General features: G+C 32.3%; 4 protein-coding genes and 1 long non-coding RNA gene across 7 annotated transcripts in view; 1 reads left to right on the top strand and 4 right to left on the bottom strand.

Annotated features, from left to right (window-relative positions):
* Positions 1-167: 167 nt before the first annotated feature.
* Positions 168-885, bottom strand: LOC112905657. Its single transcript, XR_003231929.1, has 3 exons — positions 827-885; positions 555-720; positions 168-487 (listed from the first exon to the last, which is right to left on the bottom strand). It is a non-coding gene; the product is annotated as an uncharacterized LOC112905657 (long non-coding RNA).
* Positions 886-1,709: 824 nt separating this feature from the next.
* On the bottom strand, positions 1,710-2,276 carry LOC112905656 (transcription elongation factor SPT5-like). Its single transcript, XM_025978469.1, has 2 exons — positions 2,100-2,276; positions 1,710-1,988 (listed from the first exon to the last, which is right to left on the bottom strand). The coding sequence occupies exons 1-2, from the start codon at positions 2,193-2,195 to the stop codon at positions 1,851-1,853; spliced, it is 234 nt and encodes a 77-aa protein (XP_025834254.1). The 5' UTR covers positions 2,196-2,276; the 3' UTR covers positions 1,710-1,850.
* Positions 2,277-2,585: 309 nt separating this feature from the next.
* On the bottom strand, positions 2,586-7,775 carry LOC108743356 (transcription elongation factor SPT5). The gene is made up of 13 exons (XM_025978468.1): positions 7,474-7,775; positions 7,095-7,272; positions 6,864-7,000; positions 6,664-6,801; positions 5,378-6,309; positions 5,073-5,318; positions 4,683-5,021; positions 4,397-4,603; positions 4,064-4,303; positions 3,666-3,767; positions 3,414-3,586; positions 2,877-3,047; positions 2,586-2,765 (listed from the first exon to the last, which is right to left on the bottom strand). The coding sequence occupies exons 1-13, from the start codon at positions 7,644-7,646 to the stop codon at positions 2,628-2,630; spliced, it is 3,174 nt and encodes a 1,057-aa protein (XP_025834253.1). The 5' UTR covers positions 7,647-7,775; the 3' UTR covers positions 2,586-2,627.
* A 180-nt stretch (positions 7,776-7,955) lies between these two features.
* Positions 7,956-10,081, top strand: LOC108744706 (regulator of microtubule dynamics protein 1). The gene is made up of 7 exons (XM_018480614.1): positions 7,956-8,359; positions 8,410-8,572; positions 8,630-8,822; positions 8,882-9,113; positions 9,170-9,285; positions 9,490-9,590; positions 9,739-10,081. Exons 1-7 carry the CDS (start codon positions 8,166-8,168, stop codon positions 9,790-9,792), a joined length of 1,053 nt encoding a protein of 350 aa, XP_018336116.1. The 5' UTR covers positions 7,956-8,165; the 3' UTR covers positions 9,793-10,081.
* A 1,361-nt stretch (positions 10,082-11,442) lies between these two features.
* The window catches only part of LOC108732235 (putative fatty acyl-CoA reductase CG5065), a 55,795-nt gene continuing 46,877 nt past the window's right edge, over positions 11,443-20,360 (bottom strand). For 2 of the 3 annotated variants that reach the window (XM_018462928.2, XM_025978492.1), the window contains exons 2-8: positions 17,253-17,886; positions 13,697-13,951; positions 12,889-13,092; positions 12,540-12,816; positions 12,269-12,473; positions 12,010-12,210; positions 11,443-11,852 (exon numbers count right to left, since the gene is read on the bottom strand). In XM_018462928.2, the coding sequence (XP_018318430.1) occupies positions 11,648-11,852; positions 12,010-12,210; positions 12,269-12,473; positions 12,540-12,816; positions 12,889-13,092; positions 13,697-13,951; positions 17,253-17,516 (1,611 nt within the window). In that variant the 5' untranslated portion in view covers positions 17,517-17,886 and the 3' untranslated portion in view covers positions 11,443-11,647. Of the gene's footprint in view, positions 11,853-12,009; positions 12,211-12,268; positions 12,474-12,539; positions 12,817-12,888; positions 13,093-13,696; positions 13,952-17,252; positions 17,887-18,767; positions 18,840-20,360 lie in introns of those variants that run through there. The other variant, XM_018462935.2, reaches the window with a different exon arrangement.

The following is a 20,360-nucleotide window of genomic DNA, read 5'->3' as shown; positions in this document are numbered from 1 at the left end:
CTGAAAGCGAATAGTGCAATTACAAGGACTAACGACAAATACTAATAGCTTTGGTAGAGAAGATCGGACAGATTTCGCCAAGGCAAGCTGGGCAGTCGCCTATTGCTCCTATTCCAGATAACCCACTGTACCCTGTCTGAAAGGAAGTAACGCTAGAGTAAACTCGCGAAAAGTGTATAAGACACTTTTAAGATCAACTAAATATCTAATCCCAAGGGAAGTCGTTCGGGGAGGCCCTCCCTAGTTCCACAAGGCTGAGAAGATACGATACCGAAACATTGAATCATGTAAAAGACCTAGGATAACTGCAAAGCAAAATAGTAAGAATATGCAGTAAGTTAAGCAAAGAGATAAGCAAGATTCATGCTGCTACTACAGCTACTAAACGAAAACATCTAAAATTAAAAATTAATTCAAACAAAATAAAGCTTGCAAGATAGAGGAGTATCGTAACTACGAAGTCTTCTTTGTCTTCTCCACCGTTGATCTGAAACAGGTATGTTGGCAACACATTAATAACAAGCAGTTTTCAATTAACTTTGAAGTATTCTTACCTTAATCAACTGCAAAATATAGCGTCTCAAAGTTTCTACGTAAATAAATCTAGGGAGAGTTGCACCATTGAATCAATTTAATATTAACTGGAAGATGATACATGAAGAAACCAGGTCCAGGAAGAACGATATCTTTGTACTTCAATGTTCTCATTTGTCGGTTAGTCTATAGAAACAGGCAAAAAAAAACAAATTAACTATGTTATTAAATAAATAACACATGAAATAAAATAAAAATAAGCAACGAAAGCAAGTAAAATACGAAAACTAACCAACAAGTTAAAATGGCGAAAAAACAAATAAACAATAAACTGTCCATAGATAAGAGAACGTCAAGAGAAATAACCATAGCTTATGGTAAGGACAAATAGGGTGTGTTCCATTACACTAACATACAGATGAAAGAAAAAAATAACTAACAAATATACAAATGTTCCATTCCTAGGGAAAGCAAAACACTTTAGGATTTTAAAAATGCACTGAAAACCAACAATAATTGACAAATTTTATACTATAATATTAGAATGGCGGAAGGAGAAACCATAAATTATTTCTCTCTTTTCTAATCTATGACCTATTCTATGGTCGCTTTCAGGAGACATAGATAGCAGGAAAATAAGAGACAATCATAGATGCACGATATAACGTCAATTTAAATTATGGATAACTAGGGTGCGTTCCGCTAGCTTATACACCTTTCAGCACACTTACGAATATAACATTGCCGCAATTGTATCTTTTAATTAAGATGTACATATTTAACTATTTTGACAAAAAACAGCAAGACAAAAAGTTTTCTATCAATATATCTTTGCCTAGTACTTTTTAATTTGAATTTTAACTGTAGATTTGAAATTCTTATTATAGTTAAAATTGCGAAGTTTTCAAAATTAAGCTAACCAATTTTAATAATTTTGTCTGGAGAAAACAATGAATACCTGTAGTAACGCTTCCTTGAAAATTTTCAATATATAGTTAAAACTATTGCCATCATTTAACATCTAATGCAAGTTGTACAAATATTATTTCATTTAATTCTTATATAAGCCGCCATCGACAACCGCCAGAAAGCCCAAAAACAGTAATTTAAATGTAGTGTAATTTAATTAAGTTATCTTTTTGGAATATTTTTTTAAGAAATGTAATTGCTTCAACTGAAGTTCATTTTATCTTTTAATTTAGAATAAACTATGCTTTTATTTATATTTTACAGTACTCTAAGACTTATTCCATCAAATATATTAACAAAAAAACATTACCCCAATATTTTTTAACGTTAATTCTTGCCTTAATTAATTAATGATCTGGCTTTCTCATTTTACATAAACTTGAAAGGGGCATTAATTTGATGTCAGTCTTTATTTTCACAACCCCTTCATGCAAATCAATAGACAGCAGCTCTCCTGTAGCTTCTCTTTCTTCCCCGATAATTACCTAAAAGAACACGATATAAGCATAAAACAGATTCATTTACTTAAACTTAAAATTGTATTGATTAAAAATAAAGATGGCATTTAATATATATCACATTCTTTAAATACGTACTTTAAATGCATCTCCACGTTGTGGTCTAACTGGATCTAAGTGGTTACTCATTATATTCACGACACGATCTTCTTCAGGCAAAAATACAGAACACATTGATCCAGAAATACTACGAATTATTCCTGTTTGCCCTACTAAGCCCGGATCATCATGACTGTCACGTATTATCACCTGTAAAATGAATATAATACTCATTAATAGCTTCATATAATAATAAATGAATAAAAAACGATTAGAACAACTTTACCTAAATGATAAACCAAATTATATAAGTAAATGATTCATTTCAAACATAATTAATTTAACAACGCATGTCTAATTTTTATTTATTACCTTCAAGGTGGTAACATGGTTTTACTTTCATCTCACAATGAGGAACATATTTTAGTAATACAGACTTTTTATTATTTATTTAAGTAGTCAACTTATTTGTAAAATAATTTATATGGGAAATATTAAATGTCTTCTTNATATTAACAAAAAAACATTACCCCAATATTTTTTAACGTTAATTCTTGCCTTAATTAATTAATGATCTGGCTTTCTCATTTTACATAAACTTGAAAGGGGCATTAATTTGATGTCAGTCTTTATTTTCACAACCCCTTCATGCAAATCAATAGACAGCAGCTCTCCTGTAGCTTCTCTTTCTTCCCCGATAATTACCTAAAAGAACACGATATAAGCATAAAACAGATTCATTTACTTAAACTTAAAATTGTATTGATTAAAAATAAAGATGGCATTTAATATATATCACATTCTTTAAATACGTACTTTAAATGCATCTCCACGTTGTGGTCTAACTGGATCTAAGTGGTTACTCATTATATTCACGACACGATCTTCTTCAGGCAAAAATACAGAACACATTGATCCAGAAATACTACGAATTATTCCTGTTTGCCCTACTAAGCCCGGATCATCATGACTGTCACGTATTATCACCTGTAAAATGAATATAATACTCATTAATAGCTTCTTATAACAATAAATTAATAAAAAACGATTAGAACAACTTTACCTAAATGATAAACCAAATTATATAAGTAAATGATTCATTTCAAACATAATTAATTTAACAACGCATGTCTAATTTTTATTTATTACCTTCAAGGTGGTAACATGGTTTTACTTTCATCTCACAATGAGGAACATATTTTAGTAATACAGACTTTTTATTATTTATTTAAGTAGTCAACTTATTTGTAAAATAATTTATATGGGAAATATTAAATGTCTTCTTTTTATGTTATTTTATTTCTATTTTCTGAAAGTATTTTTTCTGTTTTTTAAAAAATTAACTGATTTTACCTCAATGTCCACAGTGTGCCACTCGGCCATTGACGAGGAGTCCAAGCCTGCTCCTGGTGTCTGAGGATTGTAAGGCATGTTGGGGCTGTATCCAGAACTGGGAGTGTTGTAGGGATTGTTACTTGCAGGCGATTGACTGTATCCAGTTGCGGGACTTGGCGTAGAAACAACACCTACAAATTAAAATATGGAACATTAATTGATATCTTTTGTATTAAAAAGAAAAGCTAGGAAATGAATAAAATCACTTACTCTGATACCCTGGACTGGGTTGATAGGGGCTATATCCTGTGTCATAAATGGTTCCTGGTGTCTGTGGGGTGTAAGGACCATTCATTTGATACGCAGGGGTACCTAACAAATAAAGAAAAATACATCATTAATATAAGTTTTAGAAAAATATAGGTGCTATTAAACATAATAACGTTTTGTGTAAATCATAGAAAACAACTAATAAACTTTGAATTTAATAACACAAAAAACTGCGTATTTTAATTGTTTTAAGTTGCAATAAGTAAAAAAAAATAAAAATACATACTTCCATAAAATGAGTGTTAAAAATAAATTTAGATTCATATTCTTGATCATTTGAATAATAATATAATAATTAAAGAGAAAGTAAAAGGGAGAATTTTCCACGCAAAACTTACTAGGATTATATCCTGGAGAAGGATAAGTGTTGGATACAGAAGGATCCCATTCGGAATGAGCGTTAGGAGTCCTGGAACCATCGTGGATAGGTGTCATGGAGCCATAATGGAGAGGAGTGCGAGAGCCTGAATCTGCCATGGGAGTTTTGCTTCCACTCTCTCTGTACAATGGAGTTTGATTTCCAGTGTATGCTGGGGTCCTACCATAACTCGTAATGCTACCATCTCTACTGGGAGTACCTTTGAAATGAAAAATTAAAGGTATTTATTTCTTCTATAGAGAACATCATTTAATTAAACTCAATATCAATTTACAATTAGCAAAATACTTACCAACATCTGCTATGTGACTTCTATCGACTGAAATAGTTTGACATGAGGTGTGCAATTCGATACGAGCTGTGCTTTGAGTAGCATCCTTTACAATACCGATGTTGCCTTTGTATGGACCTCTTGTAATCTTGATTGTAGAACCAATGAGGTCTCTGTCACGGGCCACGCGACCTCTACCTCCACCACCTCCTCGAGGACCTCCAAATCCTGAAAATTAAATCATTCCAAATACTGCATTGTATATATTAGATTAGATTATTTGTAAGTACATAAAAAAAATACATACCGCCACTTGAAGGATGCATAGGAGAACTTCTCCTTGGTGACATAAATTCCATTCCGGTTGCAATGTCAGCGTTAGGAACGCTTTTGCTTCCACCGGCCAATTGTAAATGTTTGGTTTTACACACAAAGATGCCACCGTTCTGAAGATATTCAAGAGAATGTAAGAAAGCAAAATTCCTGTACAGGTGCTTAATTTCTCCTGAAAATCCAGAATGAGGTCCATCGATTACTTTTACCATATCTTTACGATGGAGATTGTTACGGTACGAGTCTAGAGCAGCTGTGAAACGGTTCAAACGGCGTTTTTGAAGCGAACTGGGGCGACATTCCACCACTTTTCCTAAAAACGGAAAATGTAGAGCTGGTAAAGAAAATATGGTTTTTAACATACCGTGCATATTTAGAACATGGAAATTTTCTCGTTCCAATCTAACGATTACTCCAACGGTTTCAGAGTCCAAATTAACCAAATCTCCCCACTCGAATTTTCCCAGCGAATCAACTCCACTGGCCATGTCAGTGCATAACTGTAGATCCTTTGGTAATATTTCCATCTCGTGCATGGTCAAGTCGGATATCAAAACTACACGATTGTTTTCTACCCTCACCACCAAACCTGTATCACCCTCATAACGACCTGAGAACAGAAAAGAAAATAAAATAGAAATAATTCAACCATCGAAGTAGTTAACATACCGGACAGAACTTTAACGTGATCTCCCATCCTGAAATACTTTCTTAATTCTGACGCTTGGAACACTAACGGGTCTTTTAGATCTTCGTGTTTTGGCATTACCGTAATCATATTTCCATCTATGGTCAAAATTTTTCCTTGTAAATTAATCAATTCGCCCTCGGACACTTCAACGTTATCTCCGGCACTAAATGAATGTGTTGACGTCTTGTCTTCCTTATCTGCCGCTATTTCGAGGTCTATGCCTTCTGGTTGTTCCTCAAACCTTTCCAGTTCAGCCAAAGTAGGTTTAACTCCATCAATAATCACTGCACTGAGGGTAAAATTCTTGTAGAGAAATCCTTTACGAGAATATCTGTTGCCCTCAAAGATGAGAAAGTCGCCATCAGACGTTACTTCGCCCCCAATAGCCCTTATAGCTTCAGGATCAAATGGTTTACTGGGGGGTCGTCTTTTAAGTTTTCGTTTATTAGCATCTGTCTCTGATTGAGTGGTACGTAGAGCCCCTCGGGGCCTTGTATAATCGATTCTAGGCAATAATTTCAGATGCACTTGATTTTGGGCCATATCAAAATAATCGACTTGGGCGATGTCATCTTTATAGAGTCCTCGTTTCAAACGAACCCATTGCTTCGATTTGAGGCCAGTCTGTTCTTTGACGACTCGTAAGACGTCTGTCATCTCCTTTATGGGAACCATTTGTTGCGTCCAGACGCCCATACGGAGATTGCCCACGTTTTCTATGACTGCCTTGACATGGGGCTGTTTATAAGCTTCGATGTAAATGTAGCCTTTTACCCCTTCGGGAGCGACGACCGATTTTATTTGCAAAGGCTCATTTGTATTTTGATAAGCAAGGAATTTACGCATGAGTAAGAGACAGGTGGACTTTTCTTCTCCAATTCGACATTTTACCATCCACAGGTTTGGGTCCCTTTAAAAGAATTGTAAATTAAATTGCTTATGGTTGATATGAAATTACGTTATTTATTTTGTATTAGTTTACTTAAATTATTTTTTTAGCAATGAATCATGTACCTCTATAGGGCAGTAGTTTAGCATATAATTTAAGATTATAATGCTGTAACTGCTTGTATTTCTTTTTTCTGGTTTTATTAAATAAATAAAAATAAATTAATTTAACTAAACTAAAGAAGAAGAAAATTATTGTATTTCATCAATTGATGATAAAACTATTAAAATATTTAATATTCATTCTATAATTGAAATTAGGACTTTATATTTGGTATTTAGTTTGCATTAATTCTATAATAAAATAATAACATACTTGACTCCAGGAAGTAAAGTCTGCTGTGTGATTTCATCTGACATGTCCTCACCACCCTCTCCAAAATGTCTTGCAGCTGCTCCATCATCAGCATATTTTTTACGAAGGTATTCTTCAATTTCATGTTCTTTCTGGGAACTAAAATGAGATACAGACTTTTTAGTTTTATGTCAAAATGATTGCAAGTAAATGCTACATACTCCCACAAATTTGTTCCCCTCCTGCGAATTTCAATTTCTCTGGCTGTTGGGCCCACTTCATCAATTTCATTTCCCACAATTCCAATTTCTTGAGCATCCTCTTCCCAGTCATCCTCATCTTCAACTTCATCATCCACCTATAAACAAGTAATTGTAAACACATTAATTTCATAAATTGTAAATAATTAAGAAATTTCATGTTAAGAATGTATTTATTTTTAATAAACTTACCTCAGCTTCATCAATAATAAAACCACCATATCTATCTTTCTTCTTTCTTTTACGTCTATGCCCTGAATCACTTTCATCTTCTTCACTATCATATTCTTCACTGTCATGAAGGGAGTCACCCTCTGGTTCTTGTTCTTCCTCTACATCTTCCTGTTCTGAAGCTTCTCTTGCTTCTGAACTATTTTAAATAAAAACCTTACACTTATATATTGCTGACGAATTATAAAACTAAAATACTTAAAATACAATGTTCTTAAAACAACATAACTTGTTTCTTAAATAGGATAATAATAACATAAATTACATAAGGCTAGATATACGAGAAAGTAAATGATAGAATGCTGAATGCACAAGTTTTTAAATTGGAATAAAATCATACCCTGATCTACTTCTACTTCGCGATTTTGACCTGGATCGAGAACGAGAGACAGATCTACTTCGAGCACTTCCAGCACGACTACTTCGTTGAGACCGCTGAGACGCAGGAGAACCTGGTTCTGATCCTGATGCAGCCTCGTTGTCAGAAAAATTACTAGCCTCCGAATCAGACATATTATTCACAGTAATGTGTTAATTTTGTTTTTATTATTAATGTTAAACTAACAAGTAGCAAACACTTCTTTTTATTAGAAGTTTTAGGTAAGCATTTATAACGCTACACAAACCGAAAAACGACAAGCAGTTGACATGGACCATAGATAATAACTTTGACCATAGATAATACATTGATAGAAAATCATAGATGTATAACCATAAGCATCTGCCACAGATAGGACGTTGACGTGAAACTCTCACTGGATCTTGCCATAGATGATACACGCCTTTGTGTATCTATTATCTATGACACACGCTATTATCTATGATTGCTGTGTAAAGTAAGGTTAAGAATATGAAAGTTAATAACGAACGCAATTTTTAATTAACTAGTTTTTTAAACATTTATTTGAATAATTATTTCCCATTATATAATAACAAGAAAATGTGGTGACTACAAAAGCTCAGAACTTTAATATTTGATATAGTTTTATCCATTATATTTTTTTGAGATATTTTTCTAAAAAGTACCCTCAAATGTCTTCACCTCAAAACGTCTGGTTTATGGTGGGTGCCAGTGTTGTAGGTTTAGTAGGCGCAGTTGGAATAATGATAATTGAAAAGTTGAGGCAGAAAAGAGAAGAACAAATCTTGAAACAGCACATTGAATGTTTGGGCAAGGAAATGCAAAATATACGAAAAGAATTGGATACTTTGAGAAATATACAGAAGTATGTGGCTCTCTATCGGTTTTCTTTCTTATTGTTTGTATTATTTTTAGAAACACTTCTAAGAGAAGTAAGCGATCTAAAACTAGTACAGCTTCCACCACTTCTACTGATAGTTTTATAAGTGCTACAGATGGGGATAGTTCAGATTTAGAATTTTATGATGTTAGTGATGAAGAAGAGAAAATTTCAGATGCACTTGAGGATACTCATAGGGTGTGGCTAAAAATTTAAATGACAACATGTTTTGATATCTTAAAAACTATGTGCTAGTTTGCAGACCGAGTAGATTTAGTGTTAGACAGTAGTAACATTGAAGACCTGAAAATTACATTAGAAGAGTTAAAAGATCTAAGTGAAGAGTTCCCAGAAGATGCAAATATTCTCTGGAGAATAGCAAAAGCCTGCTACAAATTAGCTACAGATAGTGATAATTTAATTGATAAAGAAGAATACCTCAGACAGGGTATTTAATAATTTTTTGGTTTTTAAATTAAAATATCTAGAGTATTAAGTGTGTTAAAGGTATTGAGGCATGTAAGTCCGCTCTTAGAATCTCACCAAATAATTGTGACATTCATAAATGGTATGCAATACTGGTTGGCTCGAGGGCAGAAATTCAACCAATAAAGGAGCGCATAGCTGACGGTCATCTATTTAAAAAGCACGTTGACAAGGCTCTCACACTTAATCCTAAAGACTACATGCTCCATCATATGTTAGGAAGATTTGCTTATGAAATAGCAAGTTTAAAATGGTACTACAAGCACCTCTATATAATATTATCTTTTCTAAATTATTATTTTATTAAAGGTATGAACGAAAAGTAGCAGCGACGCTATTTGGGGAACCTCCAAGTGCCACCTATGAGGAGGCCTTAAACTGTTTTCTTCAGGTTGAAAAATATTGCAATCGAGAATGGAAAGAAAATAAATTTTTTATTGCCAAATGTCATTTTGTTCTNAGGACGAGGAACTGCCATGCGAAAATTACTAGCAGCACCTGTAGGATGCGGTAGGTCCAGAAGAGACGCGATACTTGTTTTCGTGCTTTTGGCAGTGTCGATTCTTCATCTTTGAAAATAAACCTAAAAAAAGAAATTATTCCATAATTTATTTGTTTACGGAAAGAAAATAAATTTTTTATTGCCAAATGTCATTTTGTTCTCGGACAAAAGTCTGAGGCTATCAAGTGGTTTAAGAATGCAGAGGCTGTACCTAGTCAAAATTATTCAGTAAGTGAGCTTATTTATGCAGAGTGTTGCAGAAAAGTATATAAGAGATAAAGAAATACTTTTGTTGTTTTCTTTTATACTCTTACTGCAAGTAATACTCTATATTGGTCATCGATTTATTTGAAATTTAATTATTTCATTTTTTAAGGATCATAAACTGCAACTTGAAATATTGGACATGCTAAAGAAGTGTCAAAGTTGAAAATAGTCTTTTATATTATACCTATTTTAATGTGTATTTTATTGAGTATGTTGGATGTACAATGGCTATGGTGCTTCTTTTTCTAATTGTTATACGGGGTATTGTTAATGTAAGTAGTTGAAAATGGTACGATTTTCTTATATCACATGTTATTTGATATGATATTTGATAGGTGAATATCATTTTCTATTACTTAATGCAATGACACAAATTCGATTTTATTATCTGATAAAAATGTGTATTTTATCGCTCAAACTGGATAAGTTTTAATAAAATAGTTTAAAACAAAGTTTTTTTTTTGATGTAGTAAGTTTTAAAAATCTACAACTTTAACCAGGGTGTGCCCTAAAATATTAATGAAAATACTTTCAATAAAATTAAAGACACACAAATGGTTTTAAATGCTTAAATTGAACATTGCTCTTGATAAAGTTGTAACATATGCAGAGTGTTAATAAACATTCTGTGAAACATTTTTGCGTTGTTTATTTTAATGATGTTTCATTTTCCCACCGCAAGTTCTATTGAAAGAAATGTTTTCCTTAAATCATTACTTTTGTTTACCATTCCAAAAGTAATAGTCTGTTTTCTATGTTTTTTTTTTAGCAATTTAAAATAGAAGAAAGTGAAGAAACAAAAATTAAATTGTTTTTACTGTGACGTAATTACAGATTTTATTACAATAACTTTATACATACAAAACTGACTTTCTTAGGTATATACTTTCAATACATTTCGTTACCCTTCTTAGAAGTTTTAGGTAAGCATCTATAACGCTACACAAACCGAAAAACGACAAGCAGTTGACATGGACCATAGATAATAACTTTGACCATAGATAATACATTGATAGAAAATCATAGATGTATAACCATAAGCATCTGCCACAGATAGGACGTTGACGTGAAACTCTCACTGGATCTTGCCATAGATGATACACGCCTTTGTGTATCTATTATCTATGACACACGCTATTATCTATGATTGCTGTGTAAAGTAAGGTTAAGAATATGAAAGTTAATAACGAACGCAATTTTTAATTAACTAGTTTTTTAAACATTTATTTGAATAATTATTTCCCATTATATAATAACAAGAAAATGTGGTGACTACAAAAGCTCAGAACTTTAATATTTGATATAGTTTTATCCATTATATTTTTTTGAGATATTTTTCTAAAAAGTACCCTCAAATGTCTTCACCTCAAAACGTTTGGTTTATGGTGGGTGCCAGTGTTGTAGGTTTAGTAGGCGCAGTTGGAATAATGATAATTGAAAAGTTGAGGCAGAAAAGAGAAGAACAAATCTTGAAACAGCACATTGAATGTTTGGGCAAGGAAATGCAAAATATACGAAAAGAATTGGATACTTTGAGAAATATACAGAAGTATGTGGCTCTCTATCGGTTTTCTTTCTTATTGTTTGTATTATTTTTAGAAACACTTCTAAGAGAAGTAAGCGATCTAAAACTAGTACAGCTTCCACCACTTCTACTGATAGTNTAACCTACACATAAGCTTTCACCTTTCACTCTTTCTCTTGAAAATAAATTGTACTTATAAATATTATATACCACCAACCAATAGCCGCCGTAAGCTGTTGCCATTTTTCTTCTTCATAAAATGAACATATCCACTACAAGTTCTATTACTTATTAAACATTTTTTTAATTTTTGTAAGCACTAGAGTTTCTGTTCCGATTAATAATCATTTTTTTTTATTCGGGTGTATCACTAAATTTGTTACGAAGAAGTTCCTTCCCTTCCTCTTCTTTTTAACATCTGGAGGATCATTATTTGAATTGTCTTTATATAGTACTGGCGTTTGCAATAATAATAATAACAACAACAACAACATTAGGGAACGAAGACGAGTCTCGCAAGACGAATAAGTATCTGGAAAGCGTTCGTCCATAATTGTCGCAAAGGGGTGAAGCGGAGGACGAGGAACTGCCATGCGAAAATTACTAGCAGCACCTGTAGGATGCGGTAGGTCCAGAAGAGACGCGATACTTGTTTTCGTGCTTTTGGCAGTGTCGATTCTTCATCTTTGAAAATAAACCTAAAAAAAGAAATTATTCCATAATTTATTTGTTTACTATAATAAAATGATAGTTCTGAACCGATAATTATACGAAAAGTTTTCAAAGATTAAATAAATTAAATCAAAAGAACGTTGGTTTCGAATTACTTTTAATTAGAAAAAAAAAAATGCTGACCTTCGAATTCCTATGATGTAACTTTCAATATATGATTCCCAATCTATTTGAGCGACGTCGAAATTGAATTCGTTCCTGTCCTTTTCGTTCAATGTAGCACTTAGGGCTTTCACGTTTCTGTCATCGAAATTCCACTCGTGTAAAGTGAAAAACTCCAAACAGGCTGCAGCTTTCGTTAATTTGTCTTGAACTTTAAGCATTCTGTAGAAAATAGTATTAATTAATGTATTACAGAAAAAAAAAACACAATATAACTTACATAGGTCTACCTCCACTTAACCACGTAACAGAGTCTAAAATGTATGCTGGTATTAAATGCAAGAAAATTCGCTTAAAATTATTGTAAAAAGCTGACTGTGTGACGCAGCCGTCAGGGTACCACACTAAATTGCTTTGGGGGTATATTCTAGTATATTTCAGTGCTAAATTTATAAATTTTGACCATGTTATTGGTTTTCTTTGACCTATAAAAGAACAGGAAACAGTATTAAATTTAAATTTTTAAAGTATATACTATTTTTTTTACCAACCTGTACAACAATTGTAGACGGGGATTTCCCTGGTTGGTTTTTGGGTTGCGATACTATACGCAGCCACGATCATTAAATTGATGACTAGATCAACAGGAATGAGGTCAGCTTTTTTGTTAGGGTCACAGAGCATAGTACGGAAGATTCCTTTGCCTGCCGCCGTTATAATCCCTGTGGGGCCATTCCAATTGTCCACCCAACCCTTGTAAGGGCCGTTCAGGCTACTTATTACGATACTCGGTCTAACTATTGCCAGAGGTAGATCACCTTTATTGTCCTAATAGAACGAATGTTAATTAAATTACAAATACTGAAAAATACGGATATTAAACTGTTCAATTTTTTTTACCTTTAACCAACTTTCGGCTAGGGCTTTCGTGAATGTGTATGTGTTTGGTCGTTCCCCGACTAGGTTTGGTGTAAGTTCGTCTACAGTCTTTTCGTCCAAAATGTCCACGAGTGCGGACACCTTTTCCGCAGATATTTCTGATGGATAAATCATTTCCTCAACATCTGTAAGGTTACAATTACAGTACGCTGTCGACACATGAACCTGTAACAGATATTACGAATTACATTTTTAAAATAAAACATTTTTTAACACTAAAGTTGATAATAACTATTCTACTGTCTGAGGTTTGAGTTACCCTGTAAATTGGTAAAAAATACAAACAATATTAAGAAAAAATATTTTTATAATGAACTAGTTCTTCCCCCCTATCAATCACTGTGAGCTCGAAACTGTTAGCAGCATTGCTTCGAGTGGTCGAAATTCACTTTTGTGAACAATTTGTTTAATCACTTTCTTTGTGTTAAAAATTGTTTGAAAAATTAAATTTAAAAGAATTGTTTGTAAATAGGTATGCAACACATCGTACACTTCAGCATAAGAAATTGCTGATATTAACTATGTAATACTACTTTAATAATTGATGGAGATTTAGATTGTATACAGGGTGGATCAAACTTGTGGAAAAAGGCTAGTATTGCGTGTGACCAATATTCAACATAAGAAGAAAAAAGGATTGAATTGATGTTCATTAATGTTAAGGTGTTTTCTAATTAATATATAAGATCGCTGTATGCAATTTTTGATTAGTTTTACTTGGACTAATTATATGTCAAAGTAATAAAACTTAATTAAAAAAAAAAATTACCAGAGCTTCGAGGTTGTCCATTTTCCGACATAATTCAACGAGTCTCTGTGTGCCAAGCATGTTGATGGTGACAGACAATTTGAGTTTTTCGTCGAATTTTACGGTGGCGGCACTGTGGAAGACAACGTTAACAGAATGGGCGAGACGCGCGGCGTCGCTTGGGCTTATGGCGAGCTCGGGCTGCGTTATATCGCCCTCGATTGCTTCAACTTTATTTAGATCTATTGGGCGTTCTTTCCTTAAATGATCGAAGAGCTGAAAAGAAATTGTTTTTTAAAGGAAAGCCTTACGTTCAGTTAGTTTTTTTTAATGTAAAAGATTTTCTTTTATTTTTTTGCAATCATAATATAAATGCGAATGTGAGTTTGTTTGTTTGTTACCATTTCACGCATTAACTACTTAAGCGATCAAAATGAAATTTTGTACACACATTGTCAGAGGTACAGGAAAGAATATAGGGTAGATACCATTTATCCAGAAAAAAAAAATTGTTCCCGGGGGATAGAAAAATTGGTTAGGTTATATATTGTTTTCGATGATCTGACATGTATTTAGGACACAAAACGTAGTATTTATATAAATTACATTAGATTTTCTGATTTGCTAGTTTCAGATATTAAGATTACTAGCAGTCGATCAAAAAATAGATAATTTACCAAAAAAAAAACTGGATAGAATATTTAAAGAGGGTTGTTCTAATAAGACTCTACTCAATACGACGGATAAAAATGGATTTTAATGGCTAAATAATTCAAAACAGGTACATATTTTGAACCACAGTTCAGATGTTATTTATTCATTTTTTCATTAAAGCGAACAGTGATCATAAATATATCTACACAACACCAAACTGTTCATTCAACCCGAATTGATTGATCCAGTGATTACTTAATAGATTTTCGTGACCAGGCGGAAACATTTTTGATTACGTCCGGTTTAAAGCTGAACTAATTAAGCTTCTTTTTTTTTTCGTTTACAAACCGTTATTAAACATCGAAGAAGGCTTGTAAACAGTACTTGACTTTCTTTTTCTTTTTTTCAGAAAGATCCGACAACATCTGGGTCACAAATAATAATTATTTACATATTATTTGAGGACGTTTGATGAGGTCGAAACGTTGTACAGTATGTTAATAAACAGTTAATTAGATAAAGTGCATCATTGTGATGCTCTTTTCGAATGTGCGCACCTTGACGGACAATTTTACAATATTTACATGTCTTTTAATTATTACATATGTAAATAGTCGAAATTTAACGAGATAGTGACTCATTGAAAAGCAGAGGCTAAAAGTTGAAGGAAAAGGAACAGATTAAGTCCATCTATAGTTGGACAAAACTTTTTTTGTATGTTTTTAAGATATAAGCCAGTTTTAAAAATTTTTTTGTCTGTCGTGTCTACGAAGTTAATTATTATTGAAACAAGAAAAAGTTTTTACATTTTAAATGCACAATGAGAGCATACATTTAAATTTGTGAAAATTAGGAAATACTTAAATAATGTTGGCGTTTAAACGTGAATTCGTATAACAGTATGAATGGTTACAATTATTACGTATTACGTATTACGATATTATAATTTTTTTTTGCATAAAATTAGCTTAAATATAGTTGAATAAAATAGGATATGATATACTACGTAGTGTATGCTCTACTGATAAAAAAATATCGAAATAAATTGAAATTAAAAATTTCCATTGAAAGAAAATTTCAAACAGTACACTTTTAACAGACTTTGCTGTAATGAATTTCGACAATTTTATTGGTGTTACGTAAATATTACTAAGTAATTTACAACAAAATCTTTTATTTCATAACAGTTTATTTAGTAATTTGCTATCAAGTTTCGCAGAGATGTTCTTAAAATTTAAACAAATTTTGAAAATAAAATTTTAGATTATTTTCAATGCACACTTTAATAAATTGTCATGACATGAGTGTATCATTCATCTATCATTTTATAAATATTTTTTTTTTATATTATACAATGGTTCAAGTATTTAAAAACACAAATATAAATCAAATAGACGAAAGCGCTCTTTGACTGGTTTATCGACGTGCGCGCGTGATGAAATTTGGATACATTTTATTTTATCGTTACTTTTATATAAATACAGGGTCATCATTAATGTCCAGTGTCTGCTATTTCTGAAAGATAGTTGTCGATAAAAATTAGAACACTAATGTGACTTCTTTAAAGGTTAGGCTAGGCTAGGTTAGTCCACGAACAATACATTTATGAATTTACTTGAATCCACTTTTTTTGTTGATAACAAATTTTGCGAAGCAGCACGTTAGAAGAACATTCAATAATTTTATTGATAGTCATTAATAAAGAAATAGTTTATAATTTACTTTATTTTATATTTTTAATTTTTAATTTTATTGTTGAGCGTGGCTTGTAGAAGGGTACAAAGTTTAGTCGAAACTGTTTAATTTTTTGTAAATATTAATTATTAAACAATAACTTTTAATGAAGTTATTACAAAAGTTACATTCGCTTACTATAATGTGTAACGTGTACATATAATTATAGTACACGAAAGTAATGTAATAATTTGTAAGTGACTTATTGTCTATTATGCACTTTATTACATAACATATAAGAAAAATGTTAGCTTCATTTTTTATTTTGTATAATAGGTACTTAGTAAATTATATTATTTATGTAAATTGTAATTATTGTAAATGTAACTGATACAATAAAAGATATAAGATTGCAAGTTTTCATGAAATTCATATAATGTGAAAATATTACAAATCTCCTACAGACGACCTAATTTTTCTTTGTTTTGTTTTGCTAGTGATTTAGTTGTTTTATAATTTACATTACCTCCTACGTAGTATACCAATAAAAGATACGATGTGCATCAAATCTGTCTTCACAACTTTATAAAATGACAAAAATTGTAATAGAAAATATTGCATATATACTGTTAATAATTTTGTTCCTGACACACATGGAAAGTCGGCGTAAATAAATAGTAATTTTACAAATATAATTAACAACTTACGAATGATTCTAATTAATTTTGAAACCAACCATTACAAAATACATTTAAAGTATTCGAAATTTGGATGTCGAAAAAAGTAATGTTCAATTAGAAATTATAAAGTATTTTATAAAAAAGATTTTGGCTAATTATTTTTCCAAATAAAAATTACAAAAAGTTCTCACATTAAATACATTTCCAGTAATTTTACGAAAATAACAATTATTAAATGCGAGAGTGACTAGGTATATGTATAAAGTTGTTTTCTGACATGGAAGAAATGTAATAATTTAAAAAAATTGAAATTAATTTGTTAACAAATTTTATATGTAAACAGATATTAGGTTTTTGAATTTTTATAATTAATTTATTAAGCAAATTCAAAATTCCAAAGTTCTCGTATTAAAAGCACAGTGATAACCGATATTATTAGAATGATTTGTAAATTATTATAAAATAATGTAAGAAAATGGAAAATGCATCAAGTGCGATCAGAATTATCATTGCAAATTTTTCAAAATATTTAATATTCACGCAGATAAAAATTACTCAAGAGTACTCACCGGTGATCCTAGCAGTTCCTTAAGCCTGTCTCTCGCATCCTGACCTCTTTTGGGCCTAATCAGCACATAAATCTTCGAGAGTCCAGGACAGGAGCGTAACAGTTTTTCTAACAACACTTTCCCCATGAAACCCGTTCCGCCAGTGACGAAAACTGTTTTACCCGAGTAAAAGTCCCCTACGGTTATTTCAGCCGTAGGGACCGCTTGTTTTATGTCCATTGCCGCCATCCTGCTATAGCTAGACGTACTTGGGATCGCCACCATTAGCTAATGCTTCTCCAACGTAGATAATAACAACAAATAACAACAATAATAATAATTGAGGCTCAGTGAACAAGGATCAATCTCGCTGGTCGAAAGCACTTTTTCGACTTTGGCGCAAACGGTACAATGTTTGGGTTTTTATTGCGAGAGATTTGTTTTCCCTCTCGCAACAGGTTGCGGCATATATCAAACACACACCGATGTGTGACCGTGAAAACGGTGTCTTAAATTGGCACCACCACGGTTCCCATGGTGAAGGTACTACCAGGTACAATAAAAAACAATTCGATACGCGGACACGTCGTCCGAAGAAAATATTTTCAAACAGTTTTCGTCTATTCTACGATCGGGCTTTTCTTTATCCAATTGTCTGGAACAAAACCAAGCGTTAGTGCAAATTATTATTTTCAGGACACCATTATCTGAATAATAACGCGTCACGACAAAAAACATATTCGACATTTTGTCCGATAATGATAAGGTGCATAATAACCAACAATCGCGTACATGAAATTTTGACATTTGTACATGTATTGTGGTAGGTTGCCATGGCACATGTAAATTTGTTTTTTCAAATTGCCCCCGCACAATTTGTTTATTGTCCATCATTGTAATTAAACCTATTAAGGTGATACATTGAGCCACAATGCATTTTTAAACAATAAAACTGGTAGGATGGGTGGTATCCAATAAACACAAACTGAATCCCTTATGAATCCCACCGAAAACTTGAACTTTCTACTGCTTATTTGTTTATTTTCTAGTGGTGCTATTGAAATAATATTTGAGGTATTAAAGTAACTTTATATGATAAATGCTTCAATTTTAGTTTATTTAAAAATATTGTCCACATCCTTCATGGATACGTTTTAAACGTGGATGGACCTCAACGACATCTGTGGTTGGAGTTACCATTTTACTAAGGCGCTCAGCTATTGATATTATCTGAGTGGTACTAGGAGAGGGCATCATAATAACGAAATTCAATGTTAATATAAAAATTTCATCATCGTAGGGTAAACAGTAACCTAGTCTAGGTCTACATCTACCCCTGTTAATTCCTGTTTCTGATTCTTATATGACTCTAATTAAAAAAGTAGTTTAATAATGAACTATTTTTTTTTTGATGCCAAATTTATGTGGATTAACTGCGTGATTATTTCGAAAAGGAGATAAATACATTTGAGTTCTTATTTTAATACTCTTAAAGGATCTTGTGACTCATTTGATAAATAGTAAATTCATAATTACCCAGGAAAGGAAGGAATTTTAGACCTCAATATACTTTCGCCAAGAATTAATGTATTAAACTTGTTAAGAGTACACAAAATATAATTACTGATTGATATCATAAGGAAATTTGAAACTTACATGCAGTTTTTTTGAGACAGTCAGATAAAAACTGGCCGAGCTCAAATAACCAACTATTTATATATTTGTAACTGATTTGAATGACGAAATAAAATAAAAATATTTCGTTACTTTCTTAAAATTCTGAATATATATGTATATATTTTTTCATTATATCTTATCAATTCGTGCAATTTCTGAAGGCTGCCTATCAGTTATTTAAATTAGTCTGTTCTTGACCATGACTTCTTACTGACTTATTGTTGTTTTACTGTTCATGGTCACGGGGTCACCGGAAAAAAAGGGAATTTTCACTTTACTTCAAATTCCTATAGTACGACACATACTTCGCTATTCTTAGCTTCGTTGCATCGATTGGCAACTTCATTAATTAATTAACATCTTATTATGGATTAAATCAAGTTTAAGTAGTAATATCTGTTCCGATTCAGCGGTTAAGATACGAAACTATAGACTAACGCACAATCTAAATTGGTGGAACTAGAGATTTGAAATTTGGAAGAAATATTTCTTAAGTAGACTCTAGGGGTGCGTTAAGGAGGGATTTCTTGATATTCTATTGCTAAAGAGACGAAAAAGGGTGTTAAAGCGATTGACTGATAGACAACGCACAGCCTTAACCGGTGGACCTAGAGATTTGAAATTTGGATGAATTATTCTTTGTGTTCGAGTCTATAGACGTGTACTAAGGAGAGATCTTTCAAAATTCCATTCCTAAAGGGGTGAAAAGGGATGTTAAAGTGACTGACTGATAGACAACGGACAGCCTTAACCTGTGGAGCTAGAGATTTGAAATTTGGATGAATTATACTTGAGTTCAAGTCTTTAGACGTGTACTAAGGAGGGATTTTTTTGAAATTTCATTCCTAAAGAGACGAAAAGAGACTGACAGACAACGTATAGCCTTAACCGGTGGATCTAGAGATTTGAAATTTGGAAGAAATATTCCTTAAATAGACTCTAGGGGTGCGTTAAGGAGGGATTTTTTGATATTCTATTTCTACAGAGATGAAAAAGGGTGTTAAAGTGACTGACTGATAGTCAACAGACAGCCGTAACCTGTGGAGTTAGAGTTAGAAATATGAATGCATTATACTTTGAGTTCAAGTCGTCAGACGTGTACTAAGGAGGGATGTTTTTGAAATTTCATTCCTAAATGGACGAAAAGCAGTGTTAAAAGTGACTGACTGATAGACAACGCACAGCCTTAACCGGTGGACCTAGAGATTTGAAATTTGGACGAATTATTCTTTGAGTTCGAGTCTGTAGACATGTACTAAGGAGGGATGTTTTTGAAATTTCATTCCTAAATGGGCGAAAAGCAGTGTTAAAAGTGACATACTGACAGACAACGCACAGCCTTAACCGGTGGACCTAGAGATTTGAAATTTGGACGAATTATTCTTTGAGTTCGAGTCTGTAGACATGTACTAAGGAGGGATGTTTTTGAAATTTCATTCCTAAATGGGCGAA

This window comes from Agrilus planipennis, unplaced genomic scaffold (genome assembly GCF_000699045.2).
Source record: "Agrilus planipennis isolate EAB-ADULT unplaced genomic scaffold, Apla_2.0 scaffold6, whole genome shotgun sequence".
NCBI lineage: Eukaryota > Metazoa > Arthropoda > Insecta > Coleoptera > Buprestidae > Agrilus > Agrilus planipennis.
Note: the sequence above shows the minus strand (reverse complement) of the source record. Positions and strands in the feature narration are given on the sequence as shown.

What these genes read in the sequence shown, in the direction of transcription:
- LOC112905656 (XM_025978469.1), bottom strand. Translation starts at nt 2,195, where the DNA reads ATGTGTTCTGTATTTTTGCCTGAAGAAGATCGTGTCGTGAATATAATG. An exon ending in AACGTGGAGATGCATTTAAA is followed by an intron (nt 1,989 to 2,099) that starts GTACGTATTTAA and finishes GTGTTCTTTTAG; the next exon opens with GTAATTATCGGGGAAGAAAG.
- LOC108743356 (XM_025978468.1), bottom strand. Translation starts at nt 7,646, where the DNA reads ATGTCTGATTCGGAGGCTAGTAATTTTTCTGACAACGAGGCTGCATCA. An exon ending in ACTTTACTTCCTGGAGTCAA is followed by an intron (nt 6,310 to 6,663) that starts GTATGTTATTAT and finishes ATTCTTTTAAAG; the next exon opens with GGACCCAAACCTGTGGATGG. An exon ending in AAGTCACATAGCAGATGTTG is followed by an intron (nt 4,304 to 4,396) that starts GTAAGTATTTTG and finishes TTCATTTCAAAG; the next exon opens with GTACTCCCAGTAGAGATGGT.
- LOC108744706 (XM_018480614.1), top strand. Translation starts at nt 8,166, where the DNA reads ATGTCTTCACCTCAAAACGTCTGGTTTATGGTGGGTGCCAGTGTTGTA. An exon ending in CACTTGAGGATACTCATAGG is followed by an intron (nt 8,573 to 8,629) that starts GTGTGGCTAAAA and finishes ACTATGTGCTAG; the next exon opens with TTTGCAGACCGAGTAGATTT. An exon ending in TACCTAGTCAAAATTATTCA is followed by an intron (nt 9,591 to 9,738) that starts GTAAGTGAGCTT and finishes TCATTTTTTAAG; the next exon opens with GATCATAAACTGCAACTTGA.